Source organism: Bos indicus, chromosome 26, assembly GCF_029378745.1.
Source record: "Bos indicus isolate NIAB-ARS_2022 breed Sahiwal x Tharparkar chromosome 26, NIAB-ARS_B.indTharparkar_mat_pri_1.0, whole genome shotgun sequence".
Taxonomy (NCBI): Eukaryota; Metazoa; Chordata; class Mammalia; order Artiodactyla; family Bovidae; genus Bos; species Bos indicus.
Genome location: NC_091785.1, coordinates 36,604,054 through 36,630,072, shown reverse-complemented (window position 1 = coordinate 36,630,072; position 26,019 = coordinate 36,604,054). Strand labels below are relative to the sequence as shown.

Sequence of the window (26,019 nt, the reverse complement as noted above, 5' to 3'; positions counted from 1 at the left end):
AGATAAATATGGGTTTTCCAGGTGGTTCAGTGATTAAGAATCCACCTGCCAATGCAGGAGCCTCAGGAGATGCATATTGGATCCCTAGGTTGGGAAGATCCCACAGAGGAGGAAATGGCAACCTGCTCAAGTACTCTTGTCTGGAAAATCCTACAAAACAGAGGAGACTGGCGGGCTACAGTCCAAAGGGTTCCAAAGAGTCGGACACGACTGAGCGACTGAGCATGGATAAATGTAGTTATTTTCTTTTGATGTAGAATACATTTCTATGAATTTTAATTGACTGAAGTGTTTTTAATGTTACCATAATAATTTTCTAAATTGTGAACCTACTAGGTGTACGATGGTACTAGGTATGTATGTTTGTATGAAAGTATAGATTTTAACATAATCTCATCATTATCAGATATATATATATATTATTGATTCATAGTTTTATAATTTACACCATGTTTATTAAGTGTTTAACCAAATTCATGCATGCATGCTAAGTCGTTCAGTTGTGTCTGATTCTTCGTGACCCCTTGGACTGCAGCCTGCCAGGCTCTCTGTCCATGGGATTCTCCAGGCAAGAACACTAGAGTGGGTTGCTGTGCCCTCCTCCAGGGGATCTTCCCTACCCAGGGATTGAACTGGCGTCTCTTATGTCTCCTACACTGGCAGTAGCGTTCTTTACCATTAGCACCACCTGGGAAGCCCTTAACCATATACATACATGTATAAATTACTGATGAGATTGATAACTTTTCATGTGTTTAGCTGTTTGCTTTCTCCTTGGGGATATTTCTTGGTGATCTTTGCATATTTAGTTCTCGGACTTTAATAATCATACACACTGACTCTCCTATTAGATCACATGTAGTGCCAACTATTTCCTCATCTTTCTTCCTTCTAACCTCACTTTGTTTTGTTTCTGAAAAACAGAAACAATTTTTTAGGTTCAATGTTTTGGTTTTTTCCTTTTTCTTTAACTTCTTCTCTTGCTCTGAACATAGAAGCTTATCAGGACACAAGACAAAGTGGAAAATGAAGAAAATGACAGACTTTTTAGAAGGTAAAGTAGACAATACCTTCTTACTTTTCCTCAGACCTTAGCACTTTCCATCCTCAGGGAGAGTCAGGGATTCAGGACAGTAGGTTTCCTCCTCACTTTGTGGGTGAAGACTGCCCAGGGGCAGACTTGTTACGGGAGGAGCCAACTTCCTTCTCTGCCTTCTGTCTCCTGCCAGCTTGGGAGGGCCTTCGGTGGGACGGTTTTAAGCCCTGGCTCTGTAGCCAGTGGGGACTGAATGGCATGTAGCTGACCCGTGTAGGGGTGTGGCAGGAAGAGGCTCACCTGTGGACTCGCCACGTTGCCCAGGAAGGCTGTTCCAGTCCTGTGCATGAGGCCAGCTGTCTTGTGAAGGTGAAATGAAATGTCACAAGTCAAATGGTTGGCTTGGTGCCCAGCATAAAATAAGCAAACACAAAAAGGAACTGATGATGAAACTGTGTTATAGTCATTCTTTACCATGGAACATCCATTCTCTATCACTGAACACTTAGTATGTGGCAGCCTCTGCAGGTGACACAGTGCTAAAGAATTCGCCTGCCGATGCAGGAGGTGCAGGAGTCCCAGGTTCCATCCCGGGGTCGGGAAGATCCCCTGGAGGGGGAAATGGCAATCCACTGCAGTATTCCTGCCTGGAAAATTCCATGGACATGGACATACATTCTGCCATGGTAGGCGGGCTACAGTCCATGGGGTTGCAAAGAGTCAGACACGACCGAGCAAACACACGCACACACACACACACACACACACACACACAGACCCTGGGCCAAGCACTCTACACACATTGCCTCGTTTAATCTTCTCAGAAGCATGAGACGGTGGATGCAGTCATTATTCCCATTTCACAGATGATGAAAGTAAGGCTTCGAGCAACTAAGGTCACAAAAGTGGCAAAACTGGGATTCCACTCCAGGTCTGTGGCAGGCAGGATGAGATAGAAGTGATGATTTTTATGTGCTGTACAAATGGGGAGACTGGATACCAGAGAGCTTGGTGACCTGCCCAAAGCCACATGGGAAATATGTGCAGCCCCTGGTTCTTGGAGCTGGGGCTCTGGAGACCATGTCTGGTGCTGTCTCACTGCTAACATAGTGATGACCTCTGCTGGCAAAGTGCATACCGTGTGTCTGGTGTTCTGGAGTCTTCTTGGTCCTTATCAACCTAGGAGGAGATCCTGGAGAGGGGCTGGATGGAACCCAGGATGGCCTGAGTCTGAGGTTTTGGCTCTGGACACTCAGGCCTGCTGGTCATAGGTTTGCTTGTGGATTCGCGGATGTGGGCCAGCGCTGGGCTGGGAAACATCACGGCGTCCTTGTCCTTGCTCCACTGACCACCAGATTGTTCTTCTCACAAGTGGTTGACATCCTTGGCCAGCTGAGTAGGGAAGGCTGAGAACTTTTTTTTTTTAATTTTCCAAATCTGCAGACTTTCTGAGGAGAGGCTGATTTAAAAAAAATCCTACTGGGAACTGTGTATACTATTTTAGAAAGATGCCTCATTCAGGCAAGGTGGGACTCATGACCGGGAACTGGTTGCAAGTAAAAGCCAATTGTAATGGCCAACATTGATGGAAAGCTTCCTTTGCTGAAGAAACTGGATTCAGTATGATGTAATGTATGCTCCAGTGGCTCCAGAGTATGTGGTTTTGTCAACCCTCCTTTACAAGTTGCTTAGAGAGGATAGGTGACTTACCCAAGGCCACGCGGCTAGGAAAGGATGGAGCTGGAATTCAAACCAGTGCATGTGGGCGTGCTCAGTCATGTCTGACTCTTTGCGACCCTTTGGACTGTAGCCTGCCAGACTCCTCTGTCCAAGGAATTAATCCAGCTCCCAAATCCACACCCCTTAACCACTCTGCTCTCTGCCCACTGCCTTCCAGAGCCTTACTCCCTGATGAGGGAGACAGAGGGTAGGTGAGGCCCAGAGCATATTCCTGATAAATTTTGCATGCCTGCGTACCAGTCAAGCTCTGCTTGAATTTTGGTTATGTTTCTGTTTCTGTCCTGCCCACTGATACTAGGAGCTCTTAGAGGGCTGGGTCCATGTCTGGCTGGACTTTGTGTCCTAGCACATGAGGGGTCTGCATGTGTCTGATGGAACTAGAGAATGGATGGGAAAGAAGGCAGGAAAAGATAAATGGATAGCCAGGTGTCTTTGCTGATTGGCAGTGGGATGTTTTTGGAAATGGTGAGATTTTAATGCAAACTTTAAAAGAAAGAGGGGATGGACCCATTTCCTTGACTTGTTTTAGAGCATATACTTTACTGCCAAGCACTGCTAGTCAGTTCTGGGTGACTCCTGGCTCTGTCCCTTCTAGCTCCGAGACTTTTGGCACGTGACTTGACTTTCCTTAATGTCCCCATCTGTAAATAGAGGCTGATATTAATTTATACTTCTTAGCGAGAGGGCTGAGAACATTAAATGAACATGTTTATATAAAACTGTAAATGACAGCTACTGTGATTTCTTCCTGGGAGAGTCAATTTCATTCAAAGAGCTCAATTTTAGAAATTAAGTAATTCAGGTGAAAGGTACTTGGGGGTTCATTATAACAGTCTCTCTACTTGTGTTGATGCTTGAAATAAGACATTTTAAAAACAAGTAATAGAAATTTGAGATTTTAGTTTTGTTTAGAAAACAAATGCAGATGTATTGTTGAATAGAATGCAAAGTATACAGGCAGTTTTAAAATAAAACACAAAAATAAAGGAACGGCTTAAAGCAGCTCCTTAGAATTATGATCTCAGTGAAGGATACTCCTGATCTCACCAGGCCATCAGTTTCTTCATGTTAAAAATGTTGAGAATAGTGATGCCTCCTTCCGAGTGCTTTATGATTCAAGCAAGATGTGAGGGTGCTTTGTAAACTATAATTCTGCCTTCCACATTCGACGATTTGTTCATTCATTCAGCATGTTTCTTGAGGCTCTGCTAGGTGCCAGGTGCCAGACAAGGTGTGGGGACACAGCCCTGCTCAACTTTCCATGGGATTCAGGATAGACCCTGGCATTCTACTGAGCTCAGCCTGTTCAGGTACAAATTCTGACTCTGCTGCTTACCCCTGGGTAACAGGGTGGGCTTCAGTTTCCTTGTCTGTAAAATGGGGACAATCATAGTGTAGTTCCTTCTTCTGTATTACGATGAAGTTTGAATGGGGCTGTAGAAGTAAAATGCCTAGCCGGGTCTAGCACAGAGCAAGTGCTTAATAAAAATTTATTATTACTACAGCCCACAGTGAGATTATAGCCTAGTGGAGCAGGCTCATAATAAACAAATATAAATGGCTTTAAAGTATACGTGTGCTGGGGAGAAATGGTCTGGAGTGATAAGACATGGAGCAACAGGTGAGGCCAAGGAGGGCCGCTCCAAGGAGCTGACCTTTAAAGCGAGTCAGTCGGATGTAAAACAGGGCAGAGAGGGGGACAGAGGTAAGCAGAAGGTGAAGCAGGAAGATGGATTTGCTGTAGGGTCACAGAAAGCTGGGCAGGTTGTGACCTGATCAGAAATCCCAGGGACATCCTAGACGTTGTGGGTCTGCATGTTTTTTTCCCTCCATTTTTCAGCACCTGAAACGAGTGTGTTATTTTGACTAAATCAGGATATTATGCCAGTTTTCCAGCACTTGGAAGTCAAGCGTCTTGAGAAAGAGGCTTCTTGTTCTAATTGTCACACATGTGTCCTCTGGGCTTAGAGGCCCAGGAAAGGGAGAATGGGACAGGGCTGTGACCAGGATGAGGCTGGCAGGGTAAGTGAGGCCATATCTGCAGGGCCTCATAGACCTGGGAAACAGGTTTGGGTTTGACCCTAATTCCAATGGGAAGTCCTTTGGCGGGGGGATATGGCCAGACGAGAAGTGGATCTCTACAAACTTCCCAGCCATCTGTCAGACGGCTTCAGGAAGGTGAACTGAAGGGAGCACAGGAGTAGCGCTGGATGGCTGGGGGACCAAGCTGATGAGAGAAGAGAGGGGTGGTCTGTGCCAGTGTGCGGATGCTGGCCGTGCAGAGAAGTGACGCTCATCGCTCACTTGTTAACCAGGAAAATGGCCAAGGGAAAGTAAAAACCAAAGGGAGATGTGGAGAAGAAGGCGGGGCTTAGGACAGTTGATAGCCACAGGCTATTTCTTTGTGAGCCCCCAAAGTCCTCAAGCACCCCCCACTTCTCCATCTCCTCACTCAAGGTGCCTGTGCTCAGTTCCCACTTGGCCTGGAGCTTTGTCCAGATTGAAATTCCATCTCAAGCATATGGATCTGGAATTCTCCAATGAAAGGAGTGGGGATGAACAAATCTCAGAGGCTGGGACTAGAGGGAGGTGCAGGTGGAAGGGCCAGCATTGGAGCAATGGCTTCACTTGTGTTAGCCCCAGCTGCTGCCAGGAGATGGTGGTGGTTGGGGGTGGCATGTTGGCTCTGAGCCAGGCACTGTTTGAGTCCCCAACTGCACTGTCTCCAACAATCTTCCTGCCATGTGAGGTGCCATCACTGTCTACATTTTACAGGGAGAGGTAGGGGCTCTGAGAAGGTCTGAAACTTTCCCAGGGTCACCCACGCTTGTCTGATGCCAGAGCCCTCACCAGCCAGTGATGTCACAAGCTGCTTCCCGGACAAGGCAGCCTCCTCCGCACGGCCCACTTGTAGAAGAGCTGCCGTTTTGTTTCGTTGCTAAGCAGCAGAGGCTTTGGAGTTTGGCTGTCAACCTGACATCTAGGGGACCTTGGCTGAGCTTCAAGGTGCTGAGACCCTGAAGCTGCATGAGGGTAGGGGTGTGGGTGAATATTTGGGCATGGTTCTGGGGAGAAGAGCTACAACTCTCAGTTTCCTGAAAGGGTTTTGTGGAACCCTTTCACCCAAATAAAGATAAGAGACTCACTGGCCTAGAGTATACATTTTGGCTGTTGTGTTTCCTCCAGGCTTAGAACAGTGCCTGGTACATAGTAAAACCTCAGTCAATATCTATGAAATGAGAAACTGAAGGCCTATGGCTTTCAGAGGGCCTCCCTGGTGGCTTAAAAGGTAAAGAATCCACCTGCAATGCAGGAGACCCCAGTTCAATCCTTGGGTTGGGAAGATCCCCTGGAGAAGGGGATGGCTACCCACTCCAGTATTCTTATTTGGAGAATTCCATGGAGAGAGAAGGCTGGTGGGCCTCAGTCCATGGGGTCTCAAAGAGTTGGACACGATTGAGTGACTTAACACTTTCACAGCTTTGAGAAATGAAGGATATCTTCTCATGGGTTATTGGGAAAGACTTAAAAGCCCCCTAATGTAACCTCCCTGCTTTACTAGTGAGAAAATCAAGGCTCAGAAATAAGATCCCACCAGGCTGAGCTCAGGGACTTGGGGACCCAAAGATGAATCTCTTTTCTTCTCAGCCCAGTGCTTCTTACATCTCTTTTCCAGGCAAATACTGTGATGACAAGTCTGCCACCAGGAAGAAAATGCATGATTGCACAGACCCAGAGGGCACATCAGCCTGTCTCTATCCAGTGCAAATGCTCCTGGGATGGACTTGAACCATCTGGATAGACTGCTGCTGAATCGTGGGTGACCAGGCAGCACCATGATTAGGGGAGACTTGGTTATTCAAGGGCTCTTCCTGGCCTTTGAGGCTGTAGGTGGCTGGATCCGCTCAGATTTATCTTTGCACTGTGTGGAATGCTCTCTGCCCGTTACAGGATTCTAGAAAGTTAGAGAGGCAGGATCCTTGGGGTCAAGATACCGAAGCATGGATATCATTGTCTACACTGACAGACACTGTTAATCATTACTGAACTCCTTTGCACAGAGCTAGAAAGGGCCTCGGTTCCTCTACCACAGTTCCAGTCAGTCATGACCAATCAATCACAGAGTGAGCTGTCTCCTGCTGGGCCTTTTAAAAATTTATTTATTTATTTGGATGCACCGAGTCTCAGTTGGGGCATGCAGGATCTTTTATTTGCAGCATGTAAACTCTTATTTGTGGCATGTGGGATCTAGTTCCCTTACCAGGGATTGAACCCAGGGCCCCTGCATTGGAAGTGCAGTGATTAGCCACTGGACTAACAGGGAAGTCCCTGGGCCCTTGTAGAGGGGAAACTGGGGTGGGGTGGTGGGGTTGGGGTGGCAATTGAGCTGAGCTTGGAGGCAGGGGGCTGGAGTCTGGCCCCAACTCTGTCTCTAATTATGTGACTTTGAACCAGAGATTTAGTGTCTCAGAGCCCCAGTTTCCATTCCATTGTTGATTTATTTGACCATTTATTTATTTCTCCAACAACTATTTATTGTACACCTACTGTGAGACAGGCACTAGACTGTGAGCCAGAGAAGATAAAAGAAGTAGTTTTTCTCTGTAACAGGAAACCTTCTGGCCCTAATAGTCTATATTTCCTTGCAACTCTTGTGAAAGCTCTCCTGGCCATGCCATCATTTCAGTTTCCCTTCCCTGAGCCGTGTTTCACTGTGCAATGTCCCCCTTGGGATGTGTCTTCCCAAATGTTCCATTTCATTATGAACCAGGAGCTTGCAGAACCAGGATTTGAGCGACGGTTCTGAGAATGTTGCTGAGAGAGTAACCACAGACATTCGTTCTCCTGTTTAAAATACTTACCCAAAATATTTGGATAACCCTTCATTACCTGAGCTGGCATTTCTAAAGTTTACATTGCAGGTTTGAGTGACTGTAATATCTTGAGAGATCATTTCCTCTGGCCCTTGAATTTCTCTCCTGCAAGAGTCATGCAGCAGCCCACGCTGTATACGTGAAGTGTGTTTTGGAATGTTAATGGAGGTACTGATTCACACCAGATGGGATGGAAATCCAAGGGAAAAGGATGTATAAACGGTACATGGTGATTCGGCTATGAGGCTGGATTTTTAAAATGTACTAAAGGTCAGAGGTCAAGAACCTGACACATGTCCAGGCTTTCCCCGTGGGTTTCTATGTTGCCTTAGCTCATCTGACTCTTGCTCTTGTTATAAAGGAGTCACTTTTAGGATATTTAGCTTATAGACAAAATTCTGGTGGCATATCATAAAATCCAGAGCAGCCTTTTACTGGAAACTTCCCACATAAAAGCTCAGATTTGGATGAGTGTCAGTGTTTCTCAAATTTAAAAAAAATTTTTTTCAGATAAACATTAAAAAAAAAAACAAAAAAAAGCCACTCACCCTCGAATCTTCTGTGTGTCTTTGCCAGCCAAGAAAATTTTGCTTAGATCCATTCTATAATTTATGATACACAAAGAAGAGGCATTTTTGTGGTTCAGATTTGCAGATTAAATAATAAGAATTCCTATTTACTGCAACAGATGTAGCCCAGCCCTATGCTGAGAGTTTTACATACATTATCTCCCATAATTATCCTACTGATGATTATCAGCATTTTTACAGATGAAGAAACAGACTTAGGGAGGTGTGTCCCCAGGTCACCTGAAGTGGGCAGGGAGAGGCTCAGCCCAGATTTGGACCCTGGTCTGGCTGATGCCCATGAACCATGCTCTTCTCCACTCTGCTTCCTCCAGTTGTACATCCTCTGTCCTGGGTCCCCATGAGCCCACAGGACCAGCACCCTCCGTGGTGGGGTCCATCAGCAAATGTTTTGCAGTCTTGTCTCAGCTGGGGGGGCCTGGAGGACTCAGCCACCACCGTCCACCACCCAACAGTGGTGGTACCACACACACCTGTCATGTGTCAACCCCTTTTCACAGTGGGCAGTGGGTGCAGTTGACAGACAGTGTATCCTGACTGCTCGGTGGAGTGGTTAGCTAGGTGGGCCACTGGGCTCCAGCTCCTACTTGCATGAATTAATATTAAAGGAGGGAGGGTATGTCTTTGTTTGGGTCAAAGAACAAAGAAGGAGGCTATGGGTGGGAGATGTCTGTGGGTTGTTGAGTGAAAAGGATCTTGGAAAGGATGAGAAAGGTGAGGGCCTGATGTTAAGGAGGCTGTTTTTCTTCCAGATTCAACTGTCTTGAAGTGTCTGTTCCAGGCACTATGCCAGAGTCTGGGGGATACAAGGCCTATCCCCAGTGGTAGGCATGACCCACCTACCCTTGGGTTGCTGCAGCTGGAGGTGGAAATGGGCAGCCTGAAGTTGGAAAAACCTGAATTCTCCTCTCAGAGTTATAGTCTCAGCTCAGGAGCTTCTTAACAAGGTGGGCTTTCTGGGCCTCAGTTTTGTCATCTATATAATGTCTTAATAATACTGAACCCTGAGTTGTGGTAAGTGCTAGGATAGGAAGTCTTGGGGATTCAGGTGCAGAGTACAGGGGAGGGCCTTATGCTGTCTTGGAGGGCTTTCTGGAAGAAGTGATATCTAAGCTGAGACCTGGAGGAGAAGAGGGGTTTACCTAGCAAAATGAGTGGAGAATGGGCTCCTAGTGGAGACACTGGCTTTTTGGAAACCTGAGGACAGATCCGTGTGGCAGGAGTGACTGGCATGAGGGCGCTGGAAGGCGGTGACTTGGCACTGGCCAGGGTCTCTTTTTGGACTCAAGGGTCCAACTGAGACCTGAAATTGATATTGGTAGAATGGGGGCATCGTCACTGCCCCAGTGGCCCAGAGGGCATAGAATTAATCATATGGAGGCTGCTGTGGGAGGGGAGCTGGATGGGACTTGCTGCCAGGTTGTTATTGTTTAGTCACTAAGTTGTGTCTGACTCGTTGCAACCCCATGAACTGCAGCACACCAGGCTTCCCTGCCCTTCACTATCTCCCAGAATTTGCTCAAACTCATGTTCATTGAGTCACTGATGCCATCCCATCATCATCCTCTGTCCCTCCTTATCCTCCTGCCCTCAGTCTTTCCCAGCATCAGGGTCTTTTCCAATGAGTCAGCTCTTTGCATCAGGTGACCAGAGTATTGGAGCATCAGCTTCAGCATCAGTTCTTCCAGTGAATATTCAGGGTTGATTTCCTTTAGGATGGACTGGTTTGACCTCCTTGCAGTCCAAGGGACTCCATGCAGCCAAGTAACCTCTCATAGATCTGGACATTCTCTGAAATGTCTGGGAAAGCCCCCAGGAGTCAGTGTAACATCCCAAAGGAGGGCTTGGTCCTTCCAGCCAGGCGAAGGCCTGGTGTATTCTGATTTCACTAACTGAGTCAGTCCATCCACCGTTGAGCATTTATTGAGTGCTCGCCATGCCAGGCACTGCTCTGGGCACTAGAATACAGAGGTGAGCACCTCGGTCCAACATCCTGTCTTCATGGAGCTTCCTTCCCTCCTCATTGGGAGGAGGCAGCTGCTTACACGGAATGGCCTGGGAAGGTGGCAGTTCCCAAAGTCAGTGAGGGAGCAGGGCCCATGACTCTCTTGGGGAATGTGACCAAGGAGAGCAGAGGCCCCGAGAGGGGGCCAGATTTGGGGTGTTCAGATGGGTGGGGTGTGTGTTTTGGTTTGAAGGAGGGGAGAGCTGAAGGAGTGAGAGTCAAGAGGTGTTGGAAGGTCAGTTCCTGTCGGCTCTAGTGGCAACAGAAGGGTAATGGCTCTCTTTCTGGCAGCTGTTGGGGAAGAGACCATGGGCATCAAGGGAGAGCAGAGGGGGACCTTCCTGATGTCCAGTGGCAAGAGATGGACCTGGTGGTCCAGTGGTTAAGACTTCACCTTCCAATGCAGGGGGTGTGTGTTCCATCCCTGGCTGGGGAGAGAAGAGCCCACATGCCTCATGGCCAAAGCAACCAAAACATATGGCAGAAGCAGTGTTATAACAAGTTCAATAAAGACTTAAAATGGTTCACATAAAAAAAAAAAAAAAGCCAGACTTGGTCTTGAATCCAGCTCTTCTGCTCATGGCCGGAGGAAGCCGAGCAGATGCCTCAGCCTTTGTATGCTTCCATATCCTGGAAAATGGCGAGGGCCACCTCCACGATTAGGTGAGACCAAGCCCAGCTTGGTCTTGTGTGAGTGTGCTCACCAGGGCGATTCCTAATTACCTTGATGATTATTAAAGCCACGAGAGGGCAAGCCCAAGGCAGCGTGTGCCTTGCCTTTCACGCTCCCTGAAAATCAAACAGTCTGCTCTGTGCCCACAGCGCGGGCCTGCGTGTCATCGGCCATCTTCCTCACTTGCTTTGCTGTCACTGCAGCTGGGGGTCAGCAGAGAGGGCAGATGATGCCCAAGGTCTTTCCACAGCAGGTGGCAGGAGGCTGGGGGCTGGGGGCTGCCCACTGCTTCTGACAGCTCATTGTCTCAGCGAGCAAGCTGCTTTGATAAGGAGAGGGTTCTCTCTGGATTCAGACAGGCTGCTCATTGGAAAAGACCCTGATGCTGGGAAAGATTAAAGGCAGGAGGAGAAGGAGGTGATAGAGGATGAGATGGTTGGATGGCATCACTGACTTAAAGGGCATGGGTTTGAGCAAACTCTAGGAGATAGTGAAGGACAGGGAAGCCTGGTGTGCTGCAGGTCCTGGGGTCACAAAGAGTCAGACACAACTTAGTGACTGAACAACAACAAAATCCCAGCATAAGAGAGGCAGGGGTGAATGGGAGAGATTGAAAGAAGTCACAGGAGAAAAATGGACCTGGAGAGGTGAGCAGGGCAAACTGGATTCCTAAAGAATGGACTGAGGAGGCAGAACAGGACCTAGGGGTCCGACCAGTGAGGGGGCCCTGCAGGCCCATAGACAGTGAGAAATGATGGGTCCTGGACTAGGAGTTGGCTGTGAGGACAAAAAGGAGATTTCCAAGGTCAACCAGGCAACACTTGACTTGGAGACTGAACAAACTTGGATGGACACAGAGGGAGCCGTGAAAACTGATGCCCAGGTGTGTGGCTTGGCAACTGGTGGGTGGTGCTGCCTTTACTGAGCCCCAGCACCCAGGAGGGAGGGCAGCAGAGGATGAGTTGGGCTTTGGTTGAGTGGGAAGGGCCTGGAGGCACCCTGGGGAGACTCTCAGGAGATCTGGAACCCTGGAGGAAGGTACAGCCCTGGGTATGAAGGTGAGAGTCTGGAGATAAATGGAGGCGCATCCTGAGTGCTGAACCGCATGGGCAGCAGACAGTGTCAGACTCTCTGCAACCCCATGGACTGTAGCCCACCAGGCTCCTCTGTCCATGGGATTTCCCAGACAAGAATACTGGAGTGGGTTGCCATTTCCTTCTCCAGGGGACCTTCCTGACTGAGAGATCAAATCCGAGTCTCCTGCATTGCAGGCAGATTCTTTACCACTGAGCAACTGAGGAAGCCAAGCAGACAGTGTAGAGGGAGGAGAAAAAAGAGAGGTGTGTGTATGTAGAATACCATGGGAGCCTGGGGATGGGGGCAATGTCCTAGCTTTCCTTGGACTGATGGCTTTGGACTGGGACCTTGAAGGATGTGTGGATATGTGCAGGTGGAGGAGGAAAGTGAGCGGGGTGCCAAACGTGGAGATAGAGGCAGCTTGTGGCCATGGCTGAGGAAGACTGGTGGAGGAAAGTCTTTTGGGAAAGAGACTACTGAAGAGGAAGTTTGGGCTCCCTATGGTGAAAGGTGTTGAATGTCTTTCTCAAGAGTTAGGGTTTTTTTTCCTATAGAAGAGGGGAGCCCAGCATGGTTTGAGCACAAGAGAGACTCAGTCAGAACCGTGTTTAATAGCTCTTTCTGGCATCACTGCCCAGGCATGTGTCCATGTGACACTGATGCTCAGTGGACAGAGGGCTGGGGGCTGCCCTTGCCCTCTCATGTTCTAACTTAAGGAGCCTCAGCCTGGCCATCTTTGCGAAATGGGGACATATGAGCAGATCAGGAAGGCAGCTGTAGGGTTGATGCAGGGCCAGTGGCAGCCCTTCTGCTCTTCGTCCTAAGCCTGGTTGTCCAGGTTATCACCCTAAAAGCTGCTTCAACCCTTCCTCTCACCCACGTTTGAGTGCTACATACTTCTGGCCTCCAGATCATCTCTTGGGTCTGCCTCTGAGCTGGTGGGACATTGTCTTAACAAGCAAGCAGCCTTGGTAGGGAGAGGATTCTCTAGGGGAAGACACTGTTCTCTACTCTGGGAGCCCCCTTCCATATGCTTCTACTGCCCACTGCCCTGCCCAACTGGCCTTTGTCCACTTTTTAAAAAGCCTCTGACTTAATAATATCTAATACTTATTGGACTGCTTATCATGCGCCAGACTCCAAGTGAAACATATTAAATGCATCATCTCATCTAGTCCTCTTCAGTCTTAAGGAATTGGCTTCTCTGGTTGTACCCATTTCACAGATAAAAATACTGAGGCTCTGAGAGGTTAACTAACTTTCCTGTGGTTTCATACACAGCCAGAGACTATACATTTGGGATTTTTTAAAATTTATTGGCTGCACTGGGTCTTCATTGTTGCACAGGCTCTAGCTTCTCATTGCTGTGGCTTGTCTCGTTGCAGAGCACAGGTTCTAGGGTTTGCGGGTTCAATAGTTGTGGCACACAGGCTAAGTTGCCTCCTGACGTGGGGGATCTTCCTGGACCAGGGGTTGAATCTGTATCTCTTGCATTGGCAGGTGGATTCCCAACCACTGGACCACTAAGGAAGCCTGAGATTTTTAATGTACACAGATAGATAATAAGTTCATCCTTTTAACTCATCACGCTACCATTACTTTCTAAGCAGACCCTGGTCTCCAGGCTCTCCCTGTAGACCTCTGCCTACCCCATCCTCCCTCAGTCGAATGCATGTGACTAAAGGCTAAGTGCCCTTTGGGAGCTGTGGCCCATCTCAGAGCAGAGAAGCTGGTGGTTTTGACCTGGGTGGGATTCCAGCCTGGGCAGTTACTTGCTATGTGTGTTCTTGGAATCATCATTTAACACCTTCAAATCTGTTTCCTTATCTGCAAAATGGGGATCTCTAGTCCCGACCTCTCAGTTTTCCAGAGAAAATGAGATAAGGCTCTTAAGGGTTTAGCATAGTGTCAGGCACTAGGGGAAGGATCCAGTAACTGTGATCATTAGAATCTTATCCTAGCCTCGTTGCCTCTTTGCATAGCGGACTCAAAAGCCACCTGGCCAGGATCAAACAGGTGCGGGTGGCGCGTGTGTGGAGCCAGAGGACAGGGAGAATGAATCACTGACTCCCAGTCCCTTAATTGTTAATGTCGTTATTCTCAGATTGTAAGGAGGGCCCGGGCGGAGCCCATATATGGAAGATTCGGTTCAGCCTCTGCAGCAGGCGCCTCCCGGTTCCGAGTTGCCATGGAGTCAGGCAGGTGGCCTGGAGGCTGATGCCCGCGGCGATGCCCAGAGCACGGCCCTCGCGCTTATCCTCTGCCTGCGGCCTGAGCGCTGGCGGCGCCGGGTTCCTCCTTCACGCGGATCCTTGACGGTTTCTCTGGGACCCTGGGGGAGCGGGCGTCCTCTGGAGAGTGGGGTGCCTGTGCGGTGCTTGGTGCAGGACTTCGCACCCTTCGGCTCCAAAGGCCGAACGCGCCGCGGGGCCAAAGGGACCTGACATCCAGTCTCTGCCGCTCGCCCATCAGAGCGCCCAGCGCGCGCCTGCATCCGGCCAGCTGGCAAGACACCGGGCCCGGGGCGCGCCCATCACCCCGGGCGCGGGCGCCTCAGGGGCGAGCCCCGGAAAGGAGGGGCCCGGCTAGGCGCGGCGGGTCCGGGTGGGAGGACCCCGGGCTCTCTGGCTGGGCCGGACGCCGCGCCTTCTTTCCCCAACGGGCCGGCGGGGCTGGGCGGGGCGCGGGGCGGGCCCGGGAGGAGCGCGGGGAGGAGCTCGAGCTGCGGCGGCGGCCTCGTCAGACCAGTGCTCCCGCTGCCCGGCTGCTCAGTCCCGGCCCGAGCGCCGCCGAGAACACGCACGGGGACCTGCACGGGCTCGGACGCCGCGCCGGGGGCTCCTCTCGCGGGCTGGGGCTGCGCGACCATGGCGGACAAGGAGGCCGGCGGCGGCGACCCGGGGTCCCGAGGTGAGCGCGCGGTGCGGGGTCCTGGGGTGCGGCGGGGCGGGCCGGGGAGGGAGGGGGCGCGATCGGCCCGGCGCCCCGCAGCCCCATCGCGGGTCCCGGGAAAGTAGGCGGCCCCGTCCCCGCCTTCCCCAGCCCCCTTCCCTCTTAGGGTCAGGGGCAGCACCGCGGCGGGGCCGGGAGTCCGGCGGGGGCGGGGGGGACGAGAAGGTGGCCCGCCGGTCACGTGCTCCGCTCCCCGCTGGGGTGCGGACACTGCGGCGAGGACCTCAGCTCCGTCCCGGACACCTCGCTGCCCCCGCCGCGGGATGTCGCCTCCTGCGGGGCCCAGTGCGAGTCTGGAAGAGCATCGTCTCCCCTGTGCATCCCCTGAGTGCTCTGCGGGGGACGCCCGCGCTAGCCATTTAAACGGCCTGCCTCGGGTGATACGGCGTCCCCGACCGCTCATTTTCGTGATTCAGCGAGGCGGGGGTGGGAACCAGAGGGAGTCAGAGATTTGGACCTGTTCTCTCACCCCGCCGAGGCCGGGAGCGGCGCGCCCTGAGTGCGGGCTGTAGTTCCGGGCCCTACTGCAGCCCATTCTCAATCGCCGCCCATCCCCCGGGGATTCTCAGGGCCGAGGAGGAGAGAAGCGGCCACCTCTCGCCCGGGATTGCGGAAAGGAGACTGCGCCCGGTGCAGAGGACAGACTCTCGCATTTCGCAAATGTGCCAGGGCTGCTTTCTTGGGGGAAGCGTGGCTCGGGCTCAGAAAGTGAGGGGAGGGAGGGCGGGTAAGGAGAGAGACGGGACCTGGAAGCAGGGGAAAGCAAAAGGGCAGCTCTTGGAGCCCAGAGCTATAAATAAGGGCTTCGCCAGTAGAGGAGACGGGCTGGCCAGGATTGCGGGTCGCAAGTGGGGAAAGTTGGGCGCAAGGAGGCTGCCGCGCGTCCCTGACCTGCAAAGCCTCAGCAGGAGCAGCTGCGGGATGAGGAGCGAAGCCCGGCGGCTGTTTCCGGAGCTACTAGGCAAGCCTCTTAGCGCGGATGAAATCGAAATGCCCGAGGCATAAGAGAAAATGCATCCAGCGGAGGAGCGCCCGGCTCTGCGGGGACCCGACTAGAGCTGGGGAAACTGAGTCAAGGGTCAGCACAACCGCCCCGAGAAGTGTCCTCCCGGTCCTGGGGTCTGTGGAGGTGTCCCCCGCCCTCTGCTGCGCTTGGAGCCGCACCTGCCCCCTCCCCAGCCCATTGTTCCTGCGGATCTGGGAGGTGCCTCCCAACTCGGCACTGCAGTGGTGGGGGAGCGCTGGGGGGAGGGAGATCCTGACACCGCTCACTCCCGGGAGGGACGTGGAGAGTCCAGGCGGGGCCCAAACGCAACATCCCGAATCTGCCCCCCTCCCCTCCTCTTCCTGGGGAGGAGGTGACAAACGCCCGCAGTGGGCTGGAGGATGTCTTTTGTCTGAACATCACTCAGCAACTGGATTGATTTATCTTTTCCCCACCCGTTCCCTTTAAATTGGAAAAAAAAAAAAAAAAAAAAGGATGAAAGGGAGGGACATCAGAAAGGCTAAGGATTGCTAAAGCTTAAGTTAGGGAACCAGCTTCTTGCTTTTCCTGTTAGAAGAGTGAATGGCTGTACCCAGTGCAAGGTGGGCCATAGGGCTTGTCAATCACAGAGTGAGCAGAAATGTGCACTAACCTCCCCCACCCCCACTCTATCTGGTAAAAATGGAATTTAGCACCTTTACCCTGCACATGGGCTTCCCAAGTGGTGGTAGAAGTAAAGAACCCACTTGCCAATGCAGAAGAAGTAAGAGACTCAGGGTTCAATCCCCGCATCGGGAAGATCTGGAGGAGGGCATGGCAACCCACTCCAGTATTCTTGGCTGGAGAATTCTATGGACAGAGGAGCCTGGTGGGCTACAGTGCATGGGGTCACAGAGAGTAGGGACACAATTGAAGCGACTTAGCACACACCTTGCAAACGTACACACACACACATACACACACACAGGCACTGTGTAGTTGTCTCTCCTCCCCATCCAGGATGTGGATACATGCTGGATGTGCTGGGCCACCTGCCACTGTTGCCTGTCCTTTCTAGAGTGTCTTTTCACTTTCAGGGCTCTACGGTTCAAAGTGCACAGTGACAATTTCAGGCACATGGACTTGGGATACAGAAAGAGTGTCCCTGGTAGCTCCTTGCTTCTCTCTGGCCTCCACCCCTTCATCTATAAAATGAGAGATATTAATAGTATCTCATAAGAGCAAAGCCTGCTTAGCCACCACCTGACACATCTATTCCTAAGGCTTCCTCACTGCATATTCTGTGCTGGGCAATGAACATGTGTTATTTTATTTTTTGAAGCTGCACCAGAAACCTGTGACCAGCATTGCCCTTTTACTGGGTAGGAAATCTAAGCCTAGGTAGAATGACTTATCCAAGGTCACACATCTAATAAGTATTGATTTGGACCCAGGTTGTCTGATTCCAGGGCTCCAGCCCTTCACCACCATCCTGTATAGCCCCTGTGGGCCAGTGATTACCATTCTGTTAGGGACATAAAGATGATTGTTCTTCAGGGGATTATTTCAAGGTTTCTTTTGGTGCCAGAGACATCAAAGTGGTTGGGACCTGTGAGCAGTGGGAGCCCTGGGTGCTGGGGCATGCTAGAAGGGCTGGCCATAAAGCTTTTACCAATAAATCAAGTGGGAATGGTGGTGGGGAGGTGCCTATGAAACAAGTATATCAGGTTGGTAGTAATTGAAGCTGGGTGGTGGGTACATGACCATTCATTACTATTCTGATTGCTTTGTATGTGCTTGCAAATTTCTTTAATAGAACATTTAAACTAGTTAATTTATAAAATCAGAAGGGCCACCCTTTAACCCCTGGAGCTTTGGACCAAAAAGGCTGAGATGACCTTCAGTCTTGCCCCAGCCAAGAGCTGAGCTGGTTGACACTTGGAGTCCTAGAAGGATGAGATGAGATGCAGCAGGGTGGGGGTGACTGAGGCTGGACTAGCTCCTGTGGTGACCGAGTCAGGCCTAGATGTGATCAGTGGAAGCCAGGTAGTTGGCTCCAGGCTTGGGGGAGGGTAAGAAAATGCACAGTCAGCAGGGGTTTTGCCAGGGTTGAGGGTAACTCTGAAGGTGGTGCTTTGGACTTCCGGAGATGGGATTCTGACTCTTTGCAACCCCATGGACTATAGCCCACCAGACTCCTCTGTCCATGGGAGTTCCCAGGCAAGAACACTGGAGTGGTTACCATTCCCTTCTCCAGGGTATCTTCCTGAGCCAGGGATGGAATCCTGATCTCCTGTATTGCAGGCAGATTCTTTACTGTCTGAGCCACCAGGGAATCCCACCATCCTGATAATCATAATAAAAGTAACCATTTAAAATAATGACGTTTACTGAGGACTTAGTTTATTCTAAAATCTGAGAGTATTGAATTATCTTATTTAGCCCTGATCACATTTGTTATTGCTTCCCTGGTGGCGCAGTGGTAAAGAATCCGCCTGCCAGTGTAGGAGATGCAGGAGACTCAGGTTGGATCCCTGGGTTGGGAAGATCCTCTGGAGAAGGAAATGACTATCCACTCCAGTATTCTTGCCTGGGAAATTCCATGGACAGAGGAGCCTGGTGGGTTATAGTCCATGGGGTCGTAAAGAGTCGGGCACTGTATGGAGACAGCAACATGGAAACTTACATTACCATATGTAAAATAGCCAATGGGAATTTGCTGTATGTCTCAGGAAACTCAAACAGGGGCTCTGTATCAACTTAGAGGGGTAGGATGGGGAGGGAGATGGGAGGGAGTTTCAAAAGGGAGGGGATATATGCATACCTATCTGATTCATGTTGAGGTTTGACAGAAAACAACAAAATTCTGTAAAGCAATTATCCTTCAATTAAAAAATAAACTTAAAAAAAAAGAGTCCCAACACAACTGAGCAATTGAGGACGCACACACATTTGTTACTGGAAGAATGACTCTACTAGGGGGCTCTTTTACCCCCAATTTGCTGAGGAAAAAGCTGCCAGGTTGGCGTGGCACAGCTGGAAACGGGCTGAGGGAGGGTCAGGAGGTGGTATCCCAGCACATGCGGGGCCCCCAGGGAATTGTGCTGAGTGTCTGGGTGAGTGAGTATGTGACTAATAGAGCGTGACTAGTCGCTCCACTTTCCTTGGCCACTAAACTACAGGTGGACGTGGAAGCTGCTGGTTGTGGCTCCCAGAGGAGCCGAGAAAAGGTTGAAGTGATGCTCTGGGTATCATTAGGTAGGGCTGTAGTCATGGGATTCACATCCCTGTCCATACCTGCCTGGAAGCTGTGTCCCCTGTCACTGTGATGTACCCCTTGTGCATGATTGCCAAACCGTCTCCTGCATTTCCCAGAGCCCTGTCCTCTCCTTTGGCCCTCATGCAGATCCCCCTGTCTGGAACATCCTCACTTTTCTCTAGCAGACTCCCGCTCATCCTTCAAAACTCACTTCAGGTAGCACTTCCTAGACTCCTTCTTCTGTGTGGTCCAGAACCTTTGGTACTAACCCTCCGTGACCCCAACTCATGTTCAGTTTTACCTGTGAATATTCCACTGATTTCCCCAACAGCCCTACGTGTGCGTGCTGAGTCACTTCAGTTGTGTCCGACTCTTTGCGACACTATGGACTGTGTCCTGCCAGACTCCTCTGTCCATGGAATTCTCCAGGCAAGAATACTGGAGTGGGTTGACATGCCCTCCTCCAAGGGATCTTCCCGACCCAGGGAAGCCCAATAACCTTATGAGGTTGGAGAGTGTTATTATTAACCCATTTTGTTGATGAGGCAGTTGAGGCCTTTGAGGAACTTGGTATCTTGAATGCTAGAATTGGAGCCTAAAAGCTTGTGCTCTTTCTCTCAGTCCCTTTTCTCTCAATGTGAGCAGGGACTATGCCTTTCATTTCCGTACTCTTAGGAAGGGTTCCGGTCCCATCTGCTGCTAGTGCTAAGTCACTTCAGTCGTGTCTGACTCTGTGCGACCCCATAGATGGCAGCCCACCAGGCTCCCCCGTCCCTGGGATTCTCCAGGCAAGAACACTGGAGCGGGTTGCCATTTCCTTCTCCAATGCATGAAAGTGAAAAGTGAAAGTGAAGTCTCTCAGTTGTATGTGACTCTTAGTGACCTCATGGACTACCAGGCTCCTCCGTCCATGGGATTTTCCAGGCAAGAGTACTGGAGTGGGGTGCCATTGCCTTCTCTGACCATCACTTCATGGCAAATAGATGGGGAAACGGTGGCTGACTTTATTTTGGGGGGCTCCAAAATCACTGCAGATGGTGACTGCAGCCATGAAATTAAAAGACACTTACTCCTTGGAAGGAAAGTTATGACCAACCTAGACAGCATATTCAAAAGCAGAGACATTACTTTGCCAACAAAGGTCCCTCTAGTCAAGGCTATGATTTTTCCAGTGGTCATGTATGGATGTGAGAGTTGGACTATAAAGAAAGCTGAGCCCTGAAGAATTGATGCTTTTGAACTGTGGTGTTGGAGAAGACTCTTGAGAATCCCTTGGACTGCAAGGAGATCCAACCACCCATCCTAAAGGAGATCAGTCCTGAGTGTTCATTGGAAGGACTGATGTTGAAGCTGAAACTCCAATACTTTGGCCAGCTGATGCGAAGAACTGACTCATTTGAAAAGACCCTGATGCTGAGAAAGATTGAAGGCAGGAGGAGAAGGAGACGCCAGAGGATGAGATGGTTGGATGGCATCACCGACTCAATGGACATGAGTTTGAGTAAACTCTGGGAGTTGGTGATGGACAGGGAGACCTGGCGTGCTGCAGTCCATGGGGTTGCAAAGAGTCGGAGACGACTGAGGGACTGAACTGAACTGAACTGAGGAAGGGCATACAGTAACAGAAGGCATTCAACAAATGTCCTACTGTGTGTCAAGTGCATCTCAGTCAGCAAGCTGTGAGGGAGCACTGCAGTAGGGAATGGCATCTACAGTCCTGCCCACTCCACAGGGGAGTGGGCGCTTCTAGAAACTCAGATGCTCAGCAGTGGGTGGAAGCTGGAGAGGGAGGTGGGTGGGGCTCCGTCAACCCTTGAAAAGATGCGACTTTGATTCCAACAAGGCTGTGAGTGACGACTCAATCTTGTGGGGGCGAAATGCTCTTCTCACACAAATAGGCCTCTTTGGTGAGGGAGAAAGCGTCTTTCTTATCGCGGCGCATAATTAGAATGGCAGGGAGGAACCAGAGCTTTAATGAATGAGCAGCATGTGGCTGGGAGCCCTCGCCTCCCACCCGGGTCTGGGCCTCGCCAGGAGAGCAGGGTGGGCCAACGAGATGACCTGGAAGAGCAAGTCCTGCTCAGAAACGACGCTGACCCCACCGCAATGGACTGGACTCTGCAAATCCTCTGCATTCCTTTTATTGCAAAAAAAATCCCAGTCCCCGCTCTTGGTCAGATGTACCCTAGAGGTGCAGAGGGCTGGAGGAGCAAAGTGGCTTTGGAGCCCTAAGACTCCTGGTTGGTTCCACCTCAGCATTCCTTGCCTGGTCAGTGAAAGGGGCGCGTGATGCCTGCTGGCTCTGTTGTGGAAATAGTGAAGATCATGGGTGGGCAGAAAGCTCTTTTGAATGCCTTTCAATACTTTCTCAACTCTGCAGATTCCATTGCTGGGGAGCAAGAATGAGTGCAGCTGTCATCCAGGGTTGGTCTGGAACAGGTGGTGTCAGGAGCCACACTTTTCGGCCACTGGACACTCCCTGGTGTTAGTTACCATGGGTGGTTCTCTATCCAGGCTTCCTATTAGAAGTACTTGGAGAATGTTTTAAAATTCCTGGTGCCCTGGTCCTGATGCCCATCCCAGAAACTATTCTATCTGGACCTCTTTGGGGGAGCAGACAAGTTTGAGAATCAGTGAGTTTTCACATGTGTGCATTTCAGACTTGGGACTTCAGCACGTGGTGGGAGGAAAGCCGGGAGCAGCTGCCACGGTCCACTCCCCAGTGCTGGACTGTCTGAGTCAGCAGGGAGTTTTCAGCACCAGCACTGTGTTAAATCCTTCACTTTTATCATCTCATTTAATTCTCATAAATTCTCCATTAAGTGCGTGGTTTTACACAAGGGGAAACTGAGGCTGAATCGAATTAAGTGCGTCGCCCTCTCTGTGACCTTGCTCTTGTGGGCTCTTGCTAGAAGAGAACTCAGCCTCTCCGAAAAGCCTCCTCAGACACCTCCTATCTTCAGGGAACTGTTTCTCAGTCTTCAGTCACTTGTGTGTGTTGTGAGTGTGGGCTCATTGGTGCCCAGCTCTTTGCAACCCCATGGACTGTAGCCCTCCAGGCTCCTCTGTCCATGGGATTTCCCAGGCAAGAATACAGCAGTGGGTTGCCATTTTCTTCTCTGTCGGCCACTTGAGGTTCCCCGTTTTTGATTCCACCATGTGTACTGACTGCCCAAACTGTAATGTACTGTATGATTATTTAAAAAATTGACCTACTGTTTTTGTAATGCACTTATTATAAGAGTCTTATTTATATCACTTCCACAATAGAAAACTTGTATCACTTGCCATAAACAGAAGGTAAAGGGAAAGTGAAAGTGGCTCAGTCGTGTCTGACTCTTTGTGACCCCATGGCCTATACAGTCCATGGAATTCTCCAGGCCAGAATACTGGAGTGGGTAGCTGTTCCCTTCTCCAGGACGTCTTCCCAACCCAGGGGTTGAACCCAGGTCTCCTGCATTGCAGACGGGTTCTTTACCAGCTGAGCACCAGGAAAGCCCAAGAATACTGGAGTGTGTAGCCTATCCCTTCTCCAGAGGATCTTCCCAACTCAGGAAATCGAACCGGGGTCTCCCTGCCTTGCAGGAGGATTCTTTACCAACTGAGCTATCAAGGAAGCCCTAACCATAGCCCAAATGGTTAGGACTATGGAACTTACACAGAGTTAATAAACTTTAGTCAGATGCTGCTGCCCAGAGAAGGTTTTGTGCTAAGACTGTGCTCTGGGGGCAGATGGAGACTGGAGAGTTTTACAGGCAGTCAAGGACATGGGATCATTAGACTCTTTCATAGAATCAGACTCACGAGGAACTTGAACAGGATGAGAAAAGCTTTAGGAATCACCTGGGGAGGGGTCATTAGAATTCTCATTCTTGGATTTTCTGAAATTAGGCCCACCAGGGAAATGGGGCCTGGGGATATGTTTGAACAGCCCATCAGTGAGTCTTATAATTGGGTGAGAATTAGTATGAACTGTGACTGCCTGGTCCCTGCCCACCAGGGAAATTGGGGCCCTCCCTTGGGGTTGGGGGTGGGGTGTCTCTGCACTGGAGTGTATGGCTCTGGGTTGGCCAGGTGGGAAAGAGAGAATGTTCCAGTGGGAATTTACAGGGGACGTCACCTTGAATTCCAATCCTAGCTTCACTGTGTACCAGTAGTGGGATGCTGGGCAAGTTCCTTACTCCCTCTCCCACCTCAGTTTCCACATCTGTAAAATGGGAATAACCTTTGTGCCTACTCCAGAGTGGATTTTATTTACTCCTATAACCCTTGCTAAGTGCTGAGTATACTTCCTGACTCACGGTGAGTGTTTGCTGTTGTCCACTATTATTGTTCACTATTATGAATCCTGTGGATGGAGCTCCAGCAATTATCAGAGGCTGAGTTTCACCCAGGAGGCTCAGAGGAAAAGGATGGCTGAGAAGGGGTACTGCCAAGATCTCAGTGCTGGGAAGGAGCAGACCCAGCCTGAGCCCCAGGCAGTGTGGCTTCTTGTCCAGCAGGCCCCCGGCTTTGGAGGAGACTTCAGTGTCTCCACCACCACTTTGGTGTCTCAGGATGCTGGCCGTTTAGTTTCCACTTGGTCCTTTACCAAGGCTCTGAGCTCCACATGGGTTTCTGACTGGGTCACCAGTGAGGAATGAGGACTCTTTGTATCCAGGACTCTATCCAGGGCTCCCCAGCCTCCGCCCTCAGATGGACAGTTCCTGTCTATGCCTCCTGTCAGTGACAGTATTAATAATGACTCCGTTCACTTTCTGAGTATCTCAGTTTGGAAGGTGAATTACGTGGTTGTGTCATTTATCCTTGTCCTTTTCTCAGCCACCTGGACCTCAAGTGGGACGAGGAAGGCAGGAGGGTGTGTAGTTAAATCTGTGCTTTGGCCTCTAACACTTCTGGCTTCAGATGTGTTTAACATCTGGGTGTAATGTTGCTGGGCCTCAGTTTCTCCTGCTGAAAACAAGGATGATTAATACTGCTCCATTGGGATGCTGTGACAATCGGGGTGCTATGAGAGACGATATGTCCAGGGCTGGGCAGAAGCCTGGTGGGGGCTCAGGAAGTGGCTACAATTGATTATTATTATTGTTGGTTTGATTGGGGAGATGTAATGGCTAGACATGGGACCTGGAGCCTGGCCTCCTGGTTTCATCTCTGGGCTCTGTCCTTTGCCTGTCATGTGGCCCTAGCAAGTGGGGTTTCCCTGGTGGCTCAGATGGAAAAGAATCTGCCTTCAACGCAGGAGACTTGGGTTCTATCCCTGGGTCAGGAAGATCCCCTGTAGAAGGGAATGGACACCCACTCCAGTATTCTTGCCTGGCGAATTCCATGCACAGAGGAGGCTGGCAGGTTACAGTCCATGGGGTGACAAAGAGTCGGACACAACTAAGGGACTAACAAAGCAGCAAGTTACATAACCTCTTAAAGGCTCAATTTTCTCATCTGTGAAATATAGATTAACTTCATATGGTTTTTGTAAGGATTAAATGAGTTTACACAAGAAAAGCACTTAAAGCTAACCACAAAGTAGACACTAAATTAATATTAGCTATTATTATTAGCTGTTATTGTTCTTATGAATAATGGTTCCAAGTTACATTCCTGTAGCCCAGAAGAATTATCCAATGTATTCGTTTCCTATTGCCATCATAAAAATGATCTCAAAGGCAGTGGCATAGAACAACACAAATGTATTATCTTATAGTCTGGAGGTTGGAAGTCATTCCAAAGTGGGTCTCATTGGTGTAAAATCAGGGTGTTGTCAGAGCTGTGTTCTTGTGGAGGCTCTAGGGGAGAACACGCTTCCTTGCATTTTTTAGCTCAGAGGTCACCTGCATTCCTTGACTTGTGGCCCCTTCTTCCATCTTCAAGTACATCATCACTCCAGTCTGCTTCCCGTGTATGTCTTCTCCCTGACTCGGCCCCTCCTACCTCCTTCCTCCAAGGACCCTTGTACGGGAATCTCTTATTTAGGCCCATCTGGACAATCCAGGATACTCCCCCTCTTCCAAGATCCTGAATTTCATCATATCTGCAAAAGTCCTTTTTTTCTATATTCACAGACTCCAGGGATTAGAACATAGGCATATTTGGGGGACTGTCTACCACAGTCAGAAAGATTTAGGTGCGATAGTTAGACAACCTTCAGCATCATCAGAGCAATGTGAATGTTGCAAGCTATTCCTCCTCTGGGTTGCATATCTGTCGGGTTCCTCTTGAACCTACTGAATGATGCCCTCTTGGAGTTTGGGTTGTTAGTCAGCCCTTGGCTTTTTTTTTTTAATTTAACATTTTTAAAAAAATTATTTTTGGTGGCATTGGTTTTTGTTGCTGTGTGCAGGCTTTCTCTAGTTGCACAAGTGGAGGCTGCTCTTCATTTCGCTGTGCAGGCTTCTCACTGCTTCTCTTATGGCAGAGTATGGGCTGTAGGGTGCACAGGCTCAGTAGCTGTGGTACAGGGACTTAGTTGTTCCACAGCATGTGTGATCTTTCTGGATCAGGGATCAAACCTGTGTCCCTTGCATTGGCAGGCAGATTCTTAACCACTGGACCACCAGGGAAGTCAAGCCCTTGGCTTCTAACAAATCCTGGTAGGGTGTTCGGAGACACTGCCATTCTGGGGGCTCAATTAGATCCTTCTCAGGAGCCTAAGGAATCACTGATACCTGAATCAAGGACTTATGCCCAAGTGGGGGAAACTATTAAATTAATAACAAATTAGTGAAATGTCTGCAAAATAAGTGGCTTCCTGAGGAGTCCTATAAAATCACTTCTGCTGAATCCTAGTGCTAAAAGCAAGTCACCAGGCCAGCCGGATGCAAGGAGTGGAGAAATAGACTCCACCTCTTAATG

The 26,019-nt window shown here is 50.0% G+C and overlaps 1 protein-coding gene across 2 annotated transcripts in view; it reads left to right on the top strand.

The window, feature by feature from the left end:
- Nucleotides 1-26,019, top strand: part of HSPA12A (heat shock protein family A (Hsp70) member 12A) — a 174,956-nt gene that overhangs the window by 82,476 nt on the left and 66,461 nt on the right. The window contains exon 1 of one of the 2 annotated variants that reach the window (XM_019952881.2): nt 14,724-14,902. The exons of the other annotated variant lie outside the window; for it this stretch is intronic. Within the exon in view, the coding sequence (XP_019808440.1) occupies nt 14,860-14,902 (43 nt within the window). The 5' untranslated portion in view covers nt 14,724-14,859. Of the gene's footprint in view, nt 1-14,723; nt 14,903-26,019 lie in introns of those variants that run through there. 2 annotated transcript variants of the gene reach the window in all.